At 35.8% G+C, this 21603-nt stretch overlaps 1 protein-coding gene across 1 annotated transcript in view; it reads left to right on the plus strand.

Moving 5' to 3' along the window:
- Positions 1–21603, plus strand: part of VWA8 (von Willebrand factor A domain containing 8) — a 181970-nt gene that overhangs the window by 40307 nt on the left and 120060 nt on the right. The window contains exons 8-14 of the mRNA XM_041466938.1: positions 288–396; positions 3265–3369; positions 10464–10595; positions 11909–12043; positions 12124–12201; positions 16815–16975; positions 18156–18269. Coding sequence (XP_041322872.1) covers positions 288–396; positions 3265–3369; positions 10464–10595; positions 11909–12043; positions 12124–12201; positions 16815–16975; positions 18156–18269 — 834 coding nt within the window. The remainder of the gene's footprint in view (positions 1–287; positions 397–3264; positions 3370–10463; positions 10596–11908; positions 12044–12123; positions 12202–16814; positions 16976–18155; positions 18270–21603) is intronic.

Consider the following 21603-nt stretch of genomic DNA (forward strand, 5'->3'; position numbering starts at 1 on the left):
AAAAGAAGAATGAAGAAGCTATGTCCTTTCAGAATTCCATGCTATTTTTGTGTCTCTATCACTGCATAGACACGAGAAGTGAAGAAATTTTTAATATATGTGGGCATATGCTTGCATGCAGCCTTCATATTATGAATTCTTCATGCTTTAGAAAACTTCGGTCACACCTTACTTGTGTGCACTCAGAAGTAGTTTCAGCATCTTTTGCTATATTTAACATTTTATGCTTTAGTATTTGAAATACATATAGCATGTATAAAACTCTGTAATTACTTTTTCATATGCAGAATTTCTCAGCTCCTGTCTTTTGCTACAACTCTCTGCTCTCAAGAATCTTCTACATTGGGACTTCCAGATTTTCCTTTAGACAGCTTATCGGCTGCAGTTCAGATTTTGGTATGTGCATACATGTGCTGTGAAACTGTATGGGTTTAAAATTGCTCGGAATTAGATTTGGTTTATTCATGTTGTTAGAAGAAGATTAACATGAATATTTGAAAAAAACCCTGAAAACACTAAGAATAGTTTGAGGGAGAAAAGTCTCAGTCAGATACCCCTGGATAATACTTTCACCAAACATATAGCATAATACTGAAGAACAAAGTATGGTATGACATAAGATTGTGTTGTTATTAAATGTATTTTAGTGCTCAATTGTTTTCTCCCCCTCTGGTAAGTAAATCACCTTACCAGACTTCAGGCCATCTAGAGTTTATCTCATGGCACTGAGGCATCAAATGGAGAGAAATAAAAACCACAACCTAAAAGTGCTTTGTATTTAATGTTACACATGTAAATCAGATTGATTGCATTACAAAGATACATTTTCCTCTCCACTGAGGGACCTTAAAGGGTCCAAAACAAATGTGGGCCTAGGAAACAGTTAAATTGTATGAGAGGAAGCCTACATTAGGTCTCTGGGCTGACTGGTGGAAGTAGAAGAAACTGAAATGGAGGATTATGTGAAGATGCAGGCTGTGCACTCTCAAAGATGCAGTGCTTCCTGACAGCTAAGTCCAGATGGAAATAGGAATTGTACCTGTGCAGAGTTTTCAGTGACAGGTCAGGCAGCTCAGGACTAAAGCTGTGTCAGTCTTTCTGCTTTCCTGTATAGTCCTTTGTCCCTTGGACTTTATAATTACATGGTAAAAGGTCAAACACAACATGGAAGGTGCCTCCTGGAGGAAGTCAGGGACATGAGATATGTATAAAGAGAGAGGGGTTGGTGCCCTTTTGCATTCAGGAACGTATGGTCAACCCCAGAGGGTAAAATGCCGGGAGAGTTTCTCAGGCCCACTCTCCAAGGTGCAGGTGTCTGTAGAAGGAAGTCTAGACACTTCCCTGTTGTCTCATGTGCAGTCATTTTATCTATGGTACAGCTCAGCAGCAGATCACTTCCTACATATTTTATTGGAATACAAACATTAAAGCATATCAATTACTTGTGTTACTGTGGTGCTCAATCCCCTCAGTTGTGCTGTATACTTACAGACAGAATTTTCTGAATTAGGGGTCCTGCATTAGATATTAAGAAGTGATGAAAATTCAAGTTCAGTGAAATGAAGTAGTATTTGAAGGGCTTTGGGAAAAAATGTTGTTGGATTTTGAAATAAATTGCAACTTTTTATTCTTTGAGCTGCAAAGTGAAAAATTATTTTTAAATGAATGCCAGATGGCTTTCAGAGTAATAGAAAGAAAATGAGCCCTAAGCTATTATCTAAACTATGGAGTGAAGGAAGCATTTTATTTTGCATTAGAGAATGTGAATTGTTACCATTGTATGACAGTGTCTTTTTTAGGTAAATGTAAACTGTTTCTTTTAGAATTAGTTTTATTCACTTGGATTTCTAAGCTGTGCTCAGTCATTTCGAGCTACATCATTTTTCCTTTGTATGTTGGGTCAGTGCCATACTCTGCTTCTAGTTTAGCTAGTCTAACTGTTTAAAAGCGTGAAGAGAGTGCATTGTGATGAGTAGTTTCTTATCTTCTGTCATAGAATCACATAGTCCCAAAACATAATTTCTTAGTTTGAGAACTCCTGTCTGACAAAAGGGAAATTTTTTCGTAGGGTCTTGTTCTGAAGAGGCTTATTTTATACATTCCATTGTAATTATTACTAATTTGAGATAATGTGGAAAAATTACATGGTATGTCTTTATATATAGATGAAGGGCTTTTAAAATGCAATAAAGGGCTCCCTGATCCTTCAAGCTGTACATTTACTATAGTGCAATAAATGGTTTATTTTTACTGGGGTTTTTTTATGTGGAACATTATAAATAGAGTTATTGCTTATAAATTGAATTACGCATTTCATAAAATATGTGTCTCCTGGTTTCATTTCCAAGGAACTCTTCTTTCAGTTGTGTGCTTATGTAAATCCAAGTGTATAACTGAAAATCAGTTTTATTTCTTTGATGAAGGCTTAAAAGGATAGTTCCAGTCAAATAACTGTTTTCCACTAGTGTTACACACAAATAGTCCTTAAAAAGTTGTAAGTCAATTTCGAAGCAACCGATCAATATTTAATCAGTTGAGAGAGAGTTTGAAACGCCTTTCTCCTACCAGGAAAGGCTTTGTGCATGGTGTCTTCAGTAGTCATAAATGCATTTCTCTTTCTTTATTACTACAGCAACAGAGTCAAATGTGTTTCTAGTTCAGGCAGCAATTGACAAAAGAGTACTTAAATTTGACAGGGAGATAGTAAAAAAAAAAAAAAAAGGTTGGGCTTTTTCTCTGTAGGAAGTGCAAACATACTTAGTTACTCTTTTCAAAACAGCACAGTTTTAATTAAATTGTTCAGAAATTTCTATCAACTGATTTGTTAAGTGGAACTGGTACAATATAATAGAATCAAAAATAAATACTATAAATTGCTGTGAATGTGTAGATTATTATTGAAATACAGATTTCTTGTCATATGGGTTTTTTTCTAGTAGTACTGTGAAACTCATTTACCTGTGGTGGGATTTGTCTCTCTTAGCCATATTTGTTTTTAGGTATCTGAGCCAGTCATTGTAGCTTCCATTTATGCACAGGAAAGAAAATAATTTTTAGAACATAGTTCTTCTAATCTACTTTGGACGCTTAAATTATAATTAATTACACCTGAGAAGTGCCATCTAGTCGAATGCTGCTTGTAGCGGTGCTTTGTATATTGCCCTTACAGTCTTATTTTAAGTTCAGAGCTGTGCAGAATTTTGGGTTAATGGCTGGTGACAGAATGAGCCAATAATTTTTTCAATTTTTTAAAATTTGAATTAGGATTCCTTTCCTATGATGTCAGTCCAGCATGTTATTGATCGGCTTTACCCCTATCATCTTTTCCTTGGAAAGGAAGGCAGGACTGCTGTCAAAGACATGTTAAAAGTAAGTATTGAACAATATATTTATATTATAATTCTAGGGAGTGATGGATTATGGCAGTAGTTCTCCTGTTTAATGGTATGTCCTGGTTTAGGGCAAAGTTTGTGAGGAAACTTCGGAAGCGGTCTTTTCTAGAAAGCAAATTCAAGTGGCCCTCACCCAAATGGTTCGGGCGGTAAACCATTTTTGAGAAAAGCAGAAAAACTGTTTATTTAACAAGCAAAGTACTCACAAACATGGAAAAGCGAATAATATTAGACAATGGAACCTCTTGCTGTTCTGAAGAGATGGCAAATTCAGAGAGTCCTTGTCATGGGCTGCAGCTCAGCTCGCTCAGTCTCTCATCAGTCCCTCCTGCACTGGGGAATGCTGTGTCCCAGGCCCCGCTTGGCCACAGGCGTGAGCTCCTGGTGTTTTTCTGGATTTTCAGTCCAGGGCAGGGCTGAACTGTTCCAAGAAAACAAAAAAACCCAGGACAGTCCGGGGAACGTCTCTGCCTCAGCTAGCTATAAACTAACTAAAAGCAAAGGAGAGTCCTGTCCCGCTGTCTGTGCTGCCAACAACATGCTGAGAGAGTGAGGAATGGGTGGGAGTGAAAACAAAGCTCCAGCACACACAAACTGTGTGCCAATGCTTCTCCCTCCCTTTGCTCACCGATCTGGTTTTAAAGGTGTAGAACTTATTTCTGGGCTAAACAGATGAATGGGGATACAATTCAGTATCATAAAGTCACCCCAGGATGTGGTACTTCATTACTTCTGTATAAAACCAGAAATCTTAGGTAAATTAAATGGCTACATTATTGCTGATGCTTAATACTTTCATAACAGTATTTAAAAAAAAACCCTCATAAACCAGTTAATTTCATTATAGTGAAAGGTGTAACTTCTAGCATCTTTGGAATATTTAGACCTCAGTTAAAGACTATAGAAAAGTCCTCATTATATAATAAGTGGTTAATTAATTTGAAAGTAGTTACTTGTATGGTTAAGGTAGTCAAATGCTTCAAAAATACCTCTGGCATTTGACATCTTTGAGAAGATTCTAAAAAGACTGTAAATATCATGTGTACAAAATACATTTACTACTGCATGATTATAGATTGTATTCGTCTCTGGATTTGGTCTGTGTTACCTTTTGTTGTTTCTTGTTGGTCAGATCTGTTTTGTCAATTTGTCCATGTTTAATAGTAGCTTACAAAACCTATAATTATGATGGGTTATTTTATTTATCTTTTAAAACTTAAGCTGAGTGTCATCTTTCTTTAACTTTTAATATGTTGTAGCAGTTACATATGTTGGTGAAAATTAGCATTAAAGCATTTTAACCAGCTCTTTCAGTCCTGAAAATGAGCTATTATTTCTATGTTCATATTTAGAAATAACCAACTTTGTAGCTAGCAAATATTTGGTTTCCCTAAAACCAATCTTATGTGATAGGGGAATGTTTGCCTGATATCCCTGCTGATGCGTTCTTTCCCTCTTCTCCCCCTTCCTTTTTGCATTGGAGCTCAGTCCTGTATTCTCTGTGTAACTGGGCTGCTCTGCTACTTGTCTTCCTCAGTTTTGGGATGGATAGTCCTTGCATTTGATTAGAATGTTGTCCTGAATGACTTGCTAGCTTTTCTGAACCGTCACAGCTGACTCCTGTGGGGTTTAACTGGGCTGCTCTGCTACTAAGCCAGTGTGGCCTGAAGTCCAGGACCTGAAGTCATTTGTCACTTGCCTTTAACTGTTGCACAGAACTTCCATCTGAATATGAGGAAGAACTTCTTTACTGTGCAGATAACCCAGTACTGGAACCCTGAGAGGTTGTGGGGTCTCCATCACTGGAGATTTTCAAGAACCATATGGACACAATCAAGTGCCACTGCTCTGGGATGACCCTGCTTGAGCAGGGAGGTTGGAGCAGATTACCCCCTGTGGTCCCTTCCAACCTGACCATTCAGTGGTTCTGTGTCGTGCTTTCCTTCCACCACAGTTTGGGATGGCTGAAGTTGCCTATAAGAACGATCATCTGTGTTTAAATAGACTTTTATCTGTTAGCAGAGGAGTAACAGTCACTTCTAGTTTAATATGCCTTTATTTTAAATACTTGGTCATTTTTGTTTATTCCTTCAGTTACAGATGGTGAATGTCTTTGTGTTCTACACTGTCAGCTTAAATTTCTCTTTCTCTTCTTTAACTTTGTGTTGTGCATGCTTTTGTTTCTTGTATAAGATAGATTGATTTGGCTCATAAAATTTTATTTCTCAGTAATAATCTCCTTTTAAGTACCTCTTTCATAGATTTTTCTGTGTCAATTTTCTTCTTTCTAAAAAAAGTCTTCCTCATCACTACCTTCACGAACTTACTATGTCAACAAATACATATAATCTTATTTGAAATTTTATTCTATTTGCACACCACAAATCTTGTTAGGCAATGAACCTTAAGAAATACAGAAAATAACTGGTTGTATTGAGGAACATCTGTTTATAGTGATGTTATAATAGCAGCTCCAGAGCTGTATAAATTTTAATAAGAGGTTATTTTTTGCATTCTATATAAGAATGGTGAGAGAGTAGAGTCTAGCAGAAGCAAGGCTCCTCTTTTTTATGGGTTTCCTAAAAATGTCCAGGTAATAACTGCTACTGAATACTTCTGTGTAAAAGGAAATGCTAATCTTAACTGGGTGGTAACAAGAATTGAAAAAAACCAAAAAATATGGGAAGTGTGTTGGCATTGATGGATTAATTTGTGTATTCAATCACTTTTTAACCTCAGCTGGCATTTAAAGAAAAAACCCCACATTTCAGATAAAGGAATGTAAAGTTTAGGTGTCACACTCAGAGGCAGATATGGGGATGTAGTAATCTAGGATAATATACCCTAATTTCAGGATATTTTCCCTTCCAGTCAGCTGTTGGAGCTGATAGGTGAGATAGCCTGTGTGATACCAAACAGGTAGTTTTGGCAGCTGTTAGCCGCTGTGCATGTTTCCTGAAGAGATCATATTCTTAAAGCACTGTCTTCCCAAATGTTGTCTTCAGCTTGGAGAAATCCTTTCCTTATGCACCTTGCTTACTGAGGCAACATCAAGATCTAGAAATTACTTGTAATTCTTGTTCTCACTAATGAAATAATGTGACATATTGACTTGTACCTTCTCTGGGAGTGAAGGTAGTTTCTTGGGAGTGTTTGTGGATGAGAAACTTGACATGACTCAGCAATGTGAGCTTTGAACCCAGAAAAGCAGCTGTACTCTGGGCTGCATCAAAAGCAGTTTAGCCAGTCGGCTGAGAGAGAGGATTCTGCCCCTCCATTCCCCTCTGGTGAGATCCCACTGGAATAATGTTGAAAAAAAAAGGATGTCCATCAACCAACTTTTTAATTTGATACTAATGTAACTCCTTGTTTCAAACTAGTTAGCATAAAAAAATGCATTTAAGGATTGTGCACAATCCAGCATCAGCAGTGGTCTTTAGAGGTGCTTAACATACAAAAGCATTTGTACAAGTGCAACAGTTTGCAGCATTCATTAGTTCACTAGCTTGCAACAGTCAGGACAAAAGTACCAAAATAAACTTGCTGATGATGTGGCTTTGTTTACCCTTATTTGAAGTTTCTGCACTTTGTCAATTTCTGCAACTGTGTCAATTTGTATTCTTATTGTTAAAGATTATTCTTAACTCAGAAGATCTGAGTTAAAGGAAAATATGAGTTGGTTGGAATTTTGGTCTTCAAAATTATTCTGTACTTTCATGAAATACTGGCATGAGAAATTATTTCGACTGACAGATGATTATTTGAAATACAATGGTAAAAATTAAGTTAAAAAGTATTTATGTTTTTTCTCTGCAAGACTGAGATATGGAGAGATCACTGTTTTCAAGGAAAACAGCTTCCAGTTAAACATTGTCAAACAATAAGCCTGAGCAGGTTTCCCACAGCACTGGAGTTTTCTTTTCCGTATGCACCTGAGAGGCTTTTGTAAAACTGATTGGCTAAGCATTTAGGCTAAGCATGGTGGGGAATAAGAAGCTCCACATTTTCTGTACTTATTTCTTCATTGAGCCATAAACTTCTAGTATTTTACTCGAGATTTATCTAATGTTTTGGGTTTACTCTTTTAATTCTCACATGCCTTTTGTGCGCCTTTTTTCACAGTGTTGGAAACACCCCCTGTTTGGTTTTATTACCTTCTAATCAGGAGAATCTTTCCATGAGATTTTAGAAAAATGCAGACACAACAGATTTGTCTTAATAAATGAGCAAGTCACTTTAAGCCTATATCCTTTTTTAGCTTCACTCTAAATCCCTAGAGTTTTTCTTCATTTTTTCATGCTTTGATTAATTCTGTGTTTACTGTCTTGATCTTATATCAAATAAAAGTTTTTTTGTTGCCTTGACTCATTTTTGTATTATTTGCACACCCATTTTAATCTTACCTGACCTCCTCAATGAAAACTGTTTCCATACCTCACAGTACATAGGAATGCTTGTAAGACTGGAATTCTATTTAATGTCTAGACAAGAAAGAATTCTTCAGAATTCTTTTCTCTTCTAAGATATTTCTGTTGCAAATTTTATTCTAAGGAAGGATTTGTTTCTCTCTTACTCCTTCCAAAGTATTTTATAATTTCTGGGGTTTTGCATTAATAGATGCTCTTAGTGCCAATACATACCATTGTAGTGGAATCTGTCAGACTTCATATATCAATCCATCCCATCTTGCATTTGCAGTTCCTATTGTGCTCCTTGTGAAGCAGTTCAGTCCTCTGGTTCTTTGGAAAATTCTCTTTCCTTCCCATACAGAGAATCTTCCAGCCTTTGCATGCCTCTTTTGAATAGCCTAGCTGCCTTGTGGGTTCAGCTGAGTGGTCATCTGCAGCTCTGGCTCATGTTAGCTCTCTGATCCTTTGACCAGCTGGATTACTGGTGTATTCTTTGCATTTTCCATTTTGAGATATTGCCGATTGTTCAATGCTTCCAAGTGGTCAGAATTCCCCTTCCTTTTTTCCCTAACTTTTACAGTTTGCCTTTTCTCAAATGTTCTTAGGCATGCAGAATGTGCCTGATGATTATGAGCTGCCAAACCACTTCTCTGGTTTTTGGTGACTGGTCTATTCTTTTTGCTTTCCTCTGAGTCAGTGAGGCTGCCTGCTTCTGGCTTTCCAAGTATCTCTTACACTTTCTGATACTGAATGTGCTCGGTAGTTGTTCTCTCAAACCACAAATATTTTTTTCCTTTGCAGCTATCAGCTCAAAAATTTTATAGAGGAAGTTGTTTCTGGCTCAGCAGAAGTGTTTAATGTGTTGTACATCCATTTTATGCCACTCTGATTCCATTTCTACCTATCGTAATTCTCCCTATCAAAATGAAGAACTGAGTCAAAGAAACCTGTCTTGGTCTGAAAGCCACAGGCGGTTTGTTTGCTGCTCCTGTTCAGGTGTAACTGTGGTTTTTACTAGAGGTGTGAGGTTGTTTAATTACTAGAGTATTCAGTTCAGCAACATCTATGTAATTACGTGTGATAAATTCAAATTAGCTTAGATGGTTTTTGTAAATTGTGTAGATTGTGTAAATTCAGTAACAATTTGCACATAGACATTCCTCTTTCACTGTCCTGACTTAATGTCTAAAATGTTACAGAACCCTCAACAACAACAAAGAACAACAAAGAAGATCCCACCAAAACAAAAAAAACCCCAACCAATCAAAAAAACACCTTAGAAATTTTAAACTCCTAAGACCTTTGTGTGCAAGTCCTGTTGTTGCTGTCTCTAATTCCTTGTAACCCAGTATCCAGTGTCTGCTGGTGCAGATAATCCTGCTCACTCACAGTTATTTTCTCTTGTTGGTAAAGGATTTAGTGTACAAGCAGTTGGCAATTTTGTATATAAGCACCCTTGACTCTATCCAAAATACCATTAAATTAATAAGAATATTGCAATTTATTAATGAAGATAAGAGTGAGAACATTTGGTAGTTGCTTTCACAGAATCATAGTTGGAGTGTTTCTTAGAATCATACTTGGAGATAGTACTCAGTAGGCATTCCTGTCCTCTCTTTTTTGTCTGAGAATTTAATGGCATCTGAAGTAGACTCACTGTTACAATAAGAATATAATTTGGCGCAGCCCTTTACTAAAGCACATTTATCTTAAATACATGTTTAAACATAGTGTTTTTGTAAGCTTTTGTTCCAGAATGGAATTTACAAAGTGATGAAGAGAAAAAGCTTTTGTAAAAATCTATCTCCGTTTTGTTTTTGAACTTTAATAGGCAGTGCCATGAATCCTAGTAGTAATAGTACTATATGCCTTTTAAGAGTGATTTTATGTTAATGAATTCTGTTTAAAAAACTCTGTTTTCTAAGAATTCTAATAAGCTGTACTCCTTTTTCTTTTGTTTACTCAACTTGCACTCTGTTGAATAAAATGGCTCTATGAATTCAGTAGTTCCAGCTATTAGCTTTTTTTTGTGCATGAAGGCCTCAATATTACTCTCCTTACTGAAGATTTTTAAATGGTTTTCATGCTTTCTATGTACAGCAAAAACAATATAATGCTTGAAAGAAGATTAAGAAAACATACGTCCTGTTTTGTCCTTGATATACCCAGAACATGCTGAAGGCTTAATTTGTACAGGTTGTCCTCAATTTTCATTGTATGAGGCAGCTATGAAGCTAAGTAAATGCAATGTTTGCTGGTTGTTTTTATTGGTAGTCAGATGTTTAAATTTACAATTGGTTATAATGAGCTGAAGAGATAGGTGATTTATTATTACACATGCTAAAGGCTATGGTTCATTTCTTGTTTTATTTTAGACTGTCAGGCCAAGACTTGGCAAAGTTACTGTGTGTCATTTTCCATTTATATCTGTCACTACAGTCTGAATAAGTATACAATCTCTCTGCTTTGGTTTTAAATGTAAAATATATAGGTCGTCAAGAATGTGAATACAGGTATCTGCAGTAAAAGTTGAAGTGAATGGATTTAGGACTTTGTAAACAATTAATTATGAATATGCTTCTGGCATTATTTTAGAAGGAACAGTTCTAAAAACCAGAAAGCTGTATTTAATAATTTATTTCCTCACCCCTGAATTTTACAGCGCTTTGAGCTTCAAGATTCAGAAAAACAATTGTTTCCCAGGAAGATTACTAGAGTAGAAAGTGTATATGGAAACAAACCCTTTAAGGCTGATGTAACTGTCCAAATTGGCGAAAAAGAAGTGACATTCCAGGTATGAATTTATGTATTCATCTAACTATAATATGTTTTTAAAAAACACTAACTTGTTTTCATCTCTTGAAGAATTTGACACACTTGGTAGTAAAAGTCATTTGTGCTGAATTTTTTTTTCTTTTTGTAGAATAACACATGGTATTTATTGGAGACGCATTTAGATACTGGAATATTAGTTTATGTATGCACATGATTTTATTTCTAGATAAAGTCATAATTTCCTCCATGTGAATCATTACAGTTTGGATGAAAGAAAAAGCCATTCCATTTTTTTGTTTGTTTGTTTGTTTGTTTTTGTTTTATTGGATTAGAATAGCAGAGAGTACTTACGATGCTCTTAATGCTGCTTTCCCTTTTTCTTTTTGTAAAAACAATAGTCTGTCTTTGTTTACACTTCAAATAAAGTCTAATGAGTGCTTGGTAATGTTCCGACACAGGATGCTGGGAAAATGGAACAAAGTAATCACATCAAATATGATTAGTTTGAGTTTCTTCCAATAAAGTTTATGACCTGCTAGGTGGTGAAATAAGTTCTTACTCAGGAAACAGATGCTGATCTGAGAATTTGAAGTTAATGTTGAATTTGGAGAGTCTAGAGAGTCTGTAAAGAAGGTGAATTAGTGGGAGTCAGAGAGATTATAACAACATTGGTGAGGAATACCACAAGAGAGTTTGTACCATGACAAAGTGAAGAGGGGAATAACAACAAATGGGAATTTTTCAGGAAGAGTTGAGTCTGTAGGAACTTGATTAATTTTTTTTCTGAAGCAAATATTTTTGTTTTCATTTTACGTATAGGTGATATGTTCTGAAAGTACTTCTGGCCTCTCTTATGCTCTCTGAACAGGAGGGCATAAGAAGTTTACAGGTGAAACAGTTTCCAGACTGGAGCAAGAGCCTTAACGTGGTGAACAATTTTAATCTCTCCAAAGTTCAAGTCAAAGTAGTTCCTTCAGATTTTCACAATACTAATTGCTCTATCTCTTCCATGTTTCTCTGATGAGCAGTGAATATTGGTGAATTTTTATATGTCTCTTTCATGAACAGCCTGAAGTTCTTTGCTTACCCCAATGCTGTAATTGTACTGATTCACATTTTGTTAATTTTTTTCATGAAAAGTGGGTGAAGGAGTTTGTCTATTAGAAATTATGGGATTTAGTTTTGTGACAGTGACAGTTCAAGTTTGATGGATGACAATTATCAGTGAAATATTGCAGTAGTTTTGGACAAGCATAACCTAGTTCACACAAAGCTTAGTGTTATCACAGTATAGCTTATTTAGCATTTTGATTTACTTTTTTTCTCTTATAGGTTCCAGCTGGAACTGGAATGTTAAAAAATCATTCTCGATCAGATACTTTCATAAGGACTTCCAGCCATAATCAACTGTTGGCAGAAATGATGCAATCCCATATGGTTAAAGATATGTGTTTAATTGGAGGAAAAGTAAGAATTTAAATTTCTATTCTCTGTTCTTCCCCATGATCTTTAGAATGTAATCTAATTAATATTTTTTAACTTTTTAGGGCTGTGGCAAAACAGTTATTGCCAAGGAGTTTGCTGATATACTGGGATACAGCATAGAACCTATCATGCTATACCAAGTAAGGAAACTATCTGCTGATGATTATGCTTTAAATAAGGTCTTAAATAGAGACTTTCTCACAGCACTCAAGGTGTTCGGTGTTTTTGCAAGCCCCAAGCCCTGTCAAGCTTAAGAGCAATGTCATAGCCAGTGGTCACTCGGTACTTGTTTGGAAAGAATTGTCTATCTTAGGTTGTCTTAACTTTATGGCATAAGCGGAAAAACTACAAGATTTAAAAGTAGAATTAATTAATTTGCTTACTTTTCACACAGAGATCACATGTGTAAGGTTGTCTCCATACCCTGAGGAATGAAAGTGCTTAAATAAAATAGGGTCTCAAGGGTCTCCTATGACCTTAGAAGTCAAAATACATCAAATAGAACAGGATATACAGTTCTAAGTGATAACTGGCAATGCTGCAGGAAAACATTAGCATCAGGTTTAATACAATATACTGGTCTCTTTCTTCGATCCCTTTTCTGCTTTAATTTTTTCCCAGACAGCATGGAGACCTCCAAAGCAAAAAATAGCAGTGGCATCTGATTTAAAAGTGTACTGGCATGTGGGGAGAACCACAGACAGAGATGGGTGGTGAGGCTGAAGGGTTGGAAAAGTGAGAGCAAAATAGAAAAGAGAAATACTGATGATGATGATGGTGATGATGATGATAAAAAAGACAGTTCTCCTGCACTGCTGAGAGCCTCCCCAGACAGGATCCCACTGCTTTTCCTTTCCTCCCTGTGTGGCTTCAGCTGATAAGGGTGAAGACTTTGAAACTCTCTGCATAACTGGAGTCAGATGGATGACTTCTGCCCTTTTCTTATGCTTTAACGTGGCCGAGTGTGAGCAGATTAGGGTTGCAGGGTGACATATCCTCATCAGTGTTATGCCATGTTCATAATAATATACCTGGATTCCCAGCAGTGCCTACTATCTTTTGTCTAGTGGCCTGTTGAAATGGATATATAGTTTCTGAGCTAGACCTCTGTGTCCAGCTACTCTGCGTACTTCTCTCTGTACTTGTCACTGTAAACACAGTTTAAAATCATCCCAGAAAAATAACTTCTGCAACTTGACACACCTGCTTAAGGGCAAGCACACTCTAACCCTTGTATTGTTGCACATGATACAATATTTGGTATTCACCAGCAAAATTAGATAATTATTTGCTTAAAAACATGGCCACTGTTTCTCAACTTCCTACCTTTAATTAGTATGGCTTCAATGAATATGAGCAGGAGGTTTCATTTTTGGAGTCACATGAGCAGAGCTGACAATGGAACTATTTATTTAATAAACATCTTTCTTTGAAAGGGATCTGTAATTCCTATAAAAATAAAATGTAGGAAAGGATTTAAGGTATTTCTCACTAAAGGGAATATTTCCTTTGGTTTCACCAGGGTTTAATCAAGCTCAGAGGGCAAAGGGGTTTTATAGAAAGGCTTTTGGTGATATCAAAACAGTATCAATAAAGCAAATAAATGACTCAGAGCTGCTTGTTCACTGTAAATTCCTGTTTAGCCAAGCCTAGGTAAGATTCACATATGTATCTGTACATATAAATGTTTCCTAATGTACGATGTGTTACATAAACTCAAAAGTTTTTACAAAAAGCAGCGTATAAAAATACATTAATGTAGCTGAGCTGTAAATAGAATTTCAGAATGCATTTGTTATATAAAAATATATAACCTATCAGGGGCTTTGCTTAGCAAAGTAATAGGATAATTTAATGATGGAACAAATATTAAATTCATACACCAATTCAGCAGTGAAGACTATGAAAGTCTGATAATACTGTACATTTAGAATATTTTTCTACTTTCATTCAAAAAAGTGTCTTCTTGGTTGTTTTTTTTTTTTTTTTCAGAGAGACATCATCCTGTCCTGAATCCATTTCTAAAATTAAGGAGGCTTTTCTTTGTCTGTAGTTGTTATTTACTTCATGATAATTTTTGCAGGCATAAAGATGAGTAGAGAGACTTTTACCTTTGGTCTGAAACAGTAGCACTGTTTCTGCTCAGGCTGACTGAAGAAATTCTTGGATTTTTTAATATATGTGTGTATATATATATATGTATATATGTGCGTATATATATAGTCTTTACTTTTAGTATTTGCTTCGTCATTCTTTGCAACTGAAGTTGATTGAAGGACCTGAATAGTGTGAAAAGGTGTATTTCTCTATATTGATTTCACAGAAAAAATAACTCTAAAAGTTTTTGTGTTGTGAAGTGAGAATTAAATTTACCTAAAGCAAACTTTTCTGAACACAGATCATCTCTTATACTAACAGTTGGCTGAGAAAGCAGTTCCTGTCTCATTTGTGATATCTGATATCATTATATGGATTTCTCATTATATGTAGTTCCATGTCGGTAGATTGCTGATAAAGGAAACTCATCCTGATTAGGAAAGGTTTGTTTTTAAGTTGTCTCTTAATACAGTTAAGCAACAGCAAATGAGAAGCAGTAGCCAGCTAGTGCTTTGTGGACTGTAACTAGGGAACTTTTAGTCCAAATGCTTAAAATAAAATGTTTTCTCTCCCCAGAATTTCAGAGGGGAAAAAAAGTAACAGTTGAAGTCATGTCATAACAGTTTTCCAGCAACTTGCTCCTTTTCTTCCCTAGCAAAAACAGTTTTGTAAGCACATCACTAGTGTTTGTGTACTGTGATGTTTTTGTTTCTAGGACTTTTTTTTTTGCCTGACCTCATAATTTTTCTTCACCAAATCCTTCCAGTTTTTTGTTTGAGAAATACTAACAAATGATGAATCCAAATATGCATAAAAAGCAGGAAACATAGTTTCTTCACCTCATAATTGCCAAGAACATGATTAGTACTACAAGCCATGAAAAATGACTAGATTGGAGGTTTGTGTTTGTATTAGCTGCTAGAGGGAGTGCAAAACACGTTGTCCTACTTAGTTTTTCTCCTAAACATATTTTTCCTGTATACAAACTGCTCTAGAAAATAAACAATAAAATGTAAAACACATAAGTTATAATGACTGCTACAAATTAAAATAAGCTTTTTGGTTCACAAGGCAATATATTGTTGCCATTGCTTTGTCCAAAATAAGAGGAATAATTAATTCTTACACTTCAGTAACCTCCCCTCCAATGGGAGGCCTTTTTAGCATTAGAGTATTATAAGATTAGTTTTAATATCATATATTTAGTGATTTGAATAAAACTTACTAAAAACTGAATTAGAGTAAATAAGTAAAGACAATAAATCACTGGGCAGGTACTTATCTGTAAAATAAGTTCCTTACAAAAACTGTGCGGGTGTTAGCAATGGTATTCCTTTTTAATCATCCCTTAATTGAATCTCATTCAACCATTTAAATCACAACATTATATTAATGTTATATTTCAGAAAATATTCACAGATATACACACAATACTCTTCTGAGTTTATCTGCAGAGAATTAATGCATGGTTCTCATTGTTGGAATTAGAGATGGACATACTGTACAGCATACCAGGCTCCCAGTCAATTCATACTTACATGTTGTTTCATTTCTCTAGAGGTGAACTATCCAAACGTGTGTCAGTTAAATATTCATTACAGCATTTACTAGCTGCTGAATGCACAGTTCTTAAGCAAGTCCTAAGCCCACATTTTTCTCTCTTTTATAAAAATGTTTAGTGTCGAATTCATTAATCATACAGAAAAGAGTGAACACAGCAGTAAAACAATAGAAATATAACAATAAAAATACGGTATGGTTTTGTGGATTTGAATGTGAGACTTTAAATTCTATAAAAGTGGAAGCACTGAAGGAACCAGACTTTGTCCTGTTATTTTAGGGCTTTTGAGGAAATGTAGAAAAAGGAAATTATTCAGGCCGTATGACGTAATGTATTCTATTTTTATTCTTTAAAGTTCAAAGGGTTTATGGTTGTGAAAAAGACATATGTAAAAGCTACAATTACAGCAGAAAATACATTTTTATCTGATTTTGGGTTGTGTTCACAGCACAGCCTCAGGAAGGAATTAGGTCTTCCAGGTCACAAAATTACTGTTATGTCTTTGTTTCTCTCATGCTTACCTGTTGTAGTCGAACATCTAAAATATGTGTGCTGGAGGATATGCTAGATTTTGTCTTTGGTTTTATTCCTTGAATGTTATTTAGTGCTAGGCTATGTATTTTTGATAAATTCTATGTTACGGGCTTCTTTCTTACCCCGTTCATTATTCTCTGATGCTTGCAGCAGTATTTTCCTCCTGAGAGGTGGAATGTCATGCTGGTTTGTATTCAAGATGAATGATAAAATCTTAGCTCCTTCAGGTGGCTTCCATATAAAAGAAATTATTCTTGTTTGCTCCAGGTGTAAATTGCTGCCCCCTTCTGTGCACAGGGCTGTGTACAAGTTGTCATACTCTTGTGTTTTGTTAAAGAGGCAGGGGGTAGAAAGGCTTTTGTTCTTGTTTCAAAGAGATGATATTGGAAAGTCTAGAACCTCCAAAGACTATTTAGCATTTTGTGAGTAGCTTTGTGTGTGTATTGCTAATTCTCTTTGGAAAAGTAGTTGAAGAATGCAGTTTTTCAAGGAGAAAGTGTGTACTTGTAAATTAAGAGAATAGATCATAATTATATTCTTCTGATGGACTGATACTTCCAGGATATGACAGCTAGAGATTTGCTACAGCAAAGGTACACTCTTCCAAATGGAGACACTGCTTGGAGACCATCACCTCTTGTCACTGCAGCTCTGGAAGGAAAGCTTGTTCTTCTTGACGGCATTCATCGAATTAACCCTGGCACTCTAGCTGTGCTCCAAAGGTTAGGATGGGAGCTTGGATAAGTTGGGCGCACGTGATGTGTGTACTGAGTGCATGCATAGTGAGACCTAAGTTTCTGCTGGTGAATATGGCTTTAGAACTTCAGGAATACTGTAAAGATCAAGCTGAGCATTGCAGTTTCATAGACTATGTAGTGCTCATTTTTTTACTTAAGAGCAGAAGCTATTCTTTAATTTTTTTGTAAGCCTAAAATAATGCAGGAAATTCCAGCCTGTTGTAAATACAGAGTGTAAGTCTGAATTTTGGAATGAGTTAGATTTTATTCTAGAATTATGAAATCTAAAAATCAGTGATACTTATGCAACAATTTTAAAATGCAAGATGTCAGAAAATGTTTGAAACATTTTGAGTGTATTCTGCTTCTAAACAAGTATGTTATATTATATTTTACGCAGCATACTTTATATTGATTGCAAAGATCTCTTTCTAAAGATTATTTCATAATTCAATAAAAAAATAAATTATACTTTGCAGAACACAGTAATAGTAAATACTGTGTTAATAGTTATTTATACTGTTTGGTCAAATTTTTATGCCATTTCATATGCATGCATCGTATACTGCCTTTTGCAAATCAGGGGACATAGTGAGCTTTAAAAGCAGGTTGTAGCAAAAGCATTTTCTTCTTTCTCTTATTTTATATATATATATATATATGCAGAAGGACAGAACAGGGATTTATACGTGCCTGTGTTTTTGCCTTTTCATCTATTTAGTGTTCATTTCTGATTTTTAGTTCTGACATGTGCATACATTATAGCTAATCAACTTCTGCATATCACAAATTAAAGCCTGGGTCTGTATGTATATTAATCATTAAAGCCAGCTGAAAGATAGCATTTCAAGAAACAAAAGTATATTACTTGGTACAAGAATAACAAAAAACCGGTTTCATGCCATTTATGCACACTCCACTGGTAAGACAGATAATTTCATTTTTCATGTTCTTACCATATGGATTTAAACTAAGTTGATTGACTATGTGCTAAAACATATGTGTGGTATTTTACCTCCATGCCTGGATGCATCTTGAGTTGGTATAATTTTTTCTTTTTGCTGAGGTGTATTTTAACTGAGATAGCTTTTAAAAACACCGTTAGTTGTTACATGTATTATAAAAATTTATCAAAGTCAAGCTAGAGCTTATTCTTTATTTTCAGACTAATACATGACAGAGAACTGACTCTCTATGATGGCACCAGATTATTAAGGGAAGATAGATACCAAAATCTAAAAGAAGAATTGCAGCTCTCTGATGAGAAACTACAGGAGAGGTAAAGTATCAGCTACGACTATAGAATGCAAACAACTTTTCTGTTTTATAGCTGGTTGTCTAATAAAAAAAATGCAAAATGCTTTTCTGTTAAACTGGTTCCTTCTAATTGCTAAGAGAAACATCTTATTAAACATAAGGTTCCTCCTTAGCTCTATTTCTTTTCATCGTATGGCAAAATTATATCCTGTTTAGAGTGCTTGAACTAAAAGGAAAACATTCAATAACCTTTAAGAGAAGGAGTTAGAAAAGAAATTCTAAGTAGGTACAAAAATAGATATAAAGCTATATAGTACTTAATTTTGGAATATTTTATTAAAAGTCTTGGAAAATAAAGCTAAGTTGAAGTTAAATACTACTTGTTACTTTCTTTTGCCTCATGAGCTAGAAAGCTGGTATTTAATTTACAATTAATATGGGGCAGGAAATCCTAAGGATGGGTTGGGACCCATTATGCTTATTCTTTTTGTTCCTTTACTTCCACTTGTCTGCTAGAAACATTCCACAGATAAAATGTTATGCTGCAGGGTGTGTGTGTCCAAACTTTAAAGAGGCCTGATGGGTTTATAGCACAGGTGCATTCATAATATGCCACACATTTTCTCTCAGTTGTCTTGCTGAATATGATTTTTTTTCTTTGGCCTCCATAGTCCACCCTTTAGAAAAGCTGCTTTTCTTTTACTTCCTAGTTGTTTCCATAGTTCTGGTTCCAAAATACAGTGAGTTTAAAAAAAATAAGGCAAGAACTGCTCCTACAAAACCAGCAAAAAATTCAAACTTCATTCTAAGCCTACTTGTTGCAAATTCTGTCCAGTCTGCAGAGGCCATACACCTAGCTAGATGGTCATTTCCTGCATTTGTTTTATTTGTGTGAAGAACTATATATCAGGGAAGTATTCTGTTTATCTGGATTTTAAGCATGGACTTTGAAAAGAGCAGCAAAAACGCTCCAAGGGCCCATCTGGGATGGTATTCCTCCTTTGCATCAGACTTTTTACTACAAAATATATCTGTTGTGCCAGTCTCCTCCCTGCTCTGTGTTCATGGTCTTGTCCAACGTGCTTTCAGGCAGAATGGTAGTGGCTGTGCTGTTTTGCCTAGTACCCTTTAGTTCATTGCCAATGTACTCCAAAAACCTGGATGGTTCATCATACGTTCATCTTCAGAGCTGCCACTCCTAGTGGAGTAAATCTCTCTCACAAGAATAGAGATTTACATCTGGATCCTGCACATCCTTTTTTGTTCTAACATTGACTGTTTTGGCAGTGGGCTCTGTTTAATCTTCATTATCTGTTAGACCATGAGCACTGTCCAAGCCTTCTTCTTTAATGATTGTTCTGCAGACCCTTCTCCTTTGTGTTGCCTGTGTATCTGCTTTCTTTCTTTTCAGCTTCATTGAGTAAACCTTTTCGTTCAGCTGTTCAGTGGCAATTGTGCGTTGTTTTGGCTACTTTGAAGGCTCCAAAAGTTGGGGTTTTTTTGCTTTCCTTGACAGGCTGTCTCTCTTTCCTTCAGATCTCACTGTACTGCTTTTATCTAACCACCTCAGTATTTTGAAATATAATGTTTCTGAGTTGCTATGCTCTTAATTATCTGACTGACAGTGAGCTTTCACTCTAATCCATAACCAAAGGGTGTCTGTTGTACAAGAATGCATTTCTGATTAGTACTTGGTCTTAGAAACCAGCAGATACCCTATTGTGTAGGCATTCTTATATGTGGAAGCTCAGTGTGACCATTTAGCACCATCTTGGATGCTGATGGAAATTCTTGCTCCTCAATTATCTGAAGTCCATTTTGCTGAGAATCCTCACCTCCTGGGTGAAATGTTCAGTCTGCCCTTGTTTTCTGTAATGACTTATTTTAAAAAAGCTAGGTTAAAGTAATGCAAACATGTATCTGCTTCTTTGGTTTTGGCTTTGGGCTTCTTTGACGTCAGTGGATGACTTCTCTATAGAGAGAGTACTGTTCTCATCAGCCCTTAAGAAAATGAAGGTGTTCCAGGACCTCATCCTGATTTTGGTGACTTCCATATTCTGAAAACATCTTCCTTTTAACTGACTCCAGGATGCAATGTCAATAATTGCTGTTTCATTCCAGCACTGTATTTGTCGTTGCTACTCAGCCTTTTCAACAGTAGTTATCAGTCACTGCAAACTTCAGTACCTTCCAGTGTTGCAGAATCCAGCAGGATTAATCTATCAAATCATACCTGAGGTACTGACAGCTGATTTAATCACAGATTTTAATCCCAACAGTGCTCACCATCCCTCCTTTGCCTGCAATATACAGTTTTTAGAGAAGCTACACGGAGTATGTTGTAATATGAATTTATTAGCAGATTGGTTGGGCAAATTCTTACCCAAATCACAGCTGGGAGATGCTCTCCATGTTGTTGAGAGACATCTCTCTTGCTGCATGCCAATGACTGTGACTAGTGCCCTTAGCTGGATTTCTGAAGATAAAAGACAGCTTTACTTACCCTGATTTGCTGGATTGGACTAAAGTAATTTTAGTGTGACTGCTTTTTGCCAGGCCTGTGGAATACATGATGTCATTCTCGGTTTTGTTGGGGCTGAATCTGTAATGTTTGAGTGACACATTGTCTACCTAATTTTCCAATAAGGGAATATTAATATCCTGCAGTTTTAGTGGCTTTAATTTTTAGTGCTTCAAAAGTCAAAATACCCATATGTATAGTAGAAGAGAAAGAAGAAGAGAATCAAGAGGTTTGCTTGTGTTTTTTTATTAAAGGGATGGTGTTTCAGATTACACTGTGATCTAGAGAAATCACATGCCTCTGTGTACAAATGTAAACAGTATTACAGTAGAGAATGTCAATGTGCTTAAACCACGATAGTGTTATTAGAGGTGCTGGACAAAGAGGAAAGTATGGTTTGGTTTCCTGATTGTTTTCAGGTTTTGCAGATTAGAGCACTATTATTCATAAGTTATATATTTGACAACATTTCAAAGTTTTATTAGTTTTGTAAGAGCTAATAAAGTATATTTTGATTTTAAATGAGGTTCATTATTGTCATTGAGTAATATGTTCACTATTATTTGATTACATTTCTACATCTGTAGAAAAATTTGCATTTTTCTGAGAAGGACTTCAGGCTGGTGGGTAAAAAAGCTCTTTCAGGAGTGACAAGTGCAAGCAGTTTATTGCCCTTGGGATATTTTGGGATACTCCTTGCCCTACTGAAAGCCTCTAAGCTGCAAAGTAACTAGTGGTGGCCACAGAGTCTTTTTTTCTATATTCTTTATTATGCCAGTTTGGCTGTGAAGTTAAGTTAGCAAATGGTTGCAGAACTCATTCGCTCTTCTGAGGA

Source organism: Pyrgilauda ruficollis, unplaced genomic scaffold, assembly GCF_017590135.1.
Source record: "Pyrgilauda ruficollis isolate IOZ18807 unplaced genomic scaffold, ASM1759013v1 scaffold20, whole genome shotgun sequence".
Classification (NCBI taxonomy): domain Eukaryota; kingdom Metazoa; phylum Chordata; class Aves; order Passeriformes; family Passeridae; genus Pyrgilauda; species Pyrgilauda ruficollis.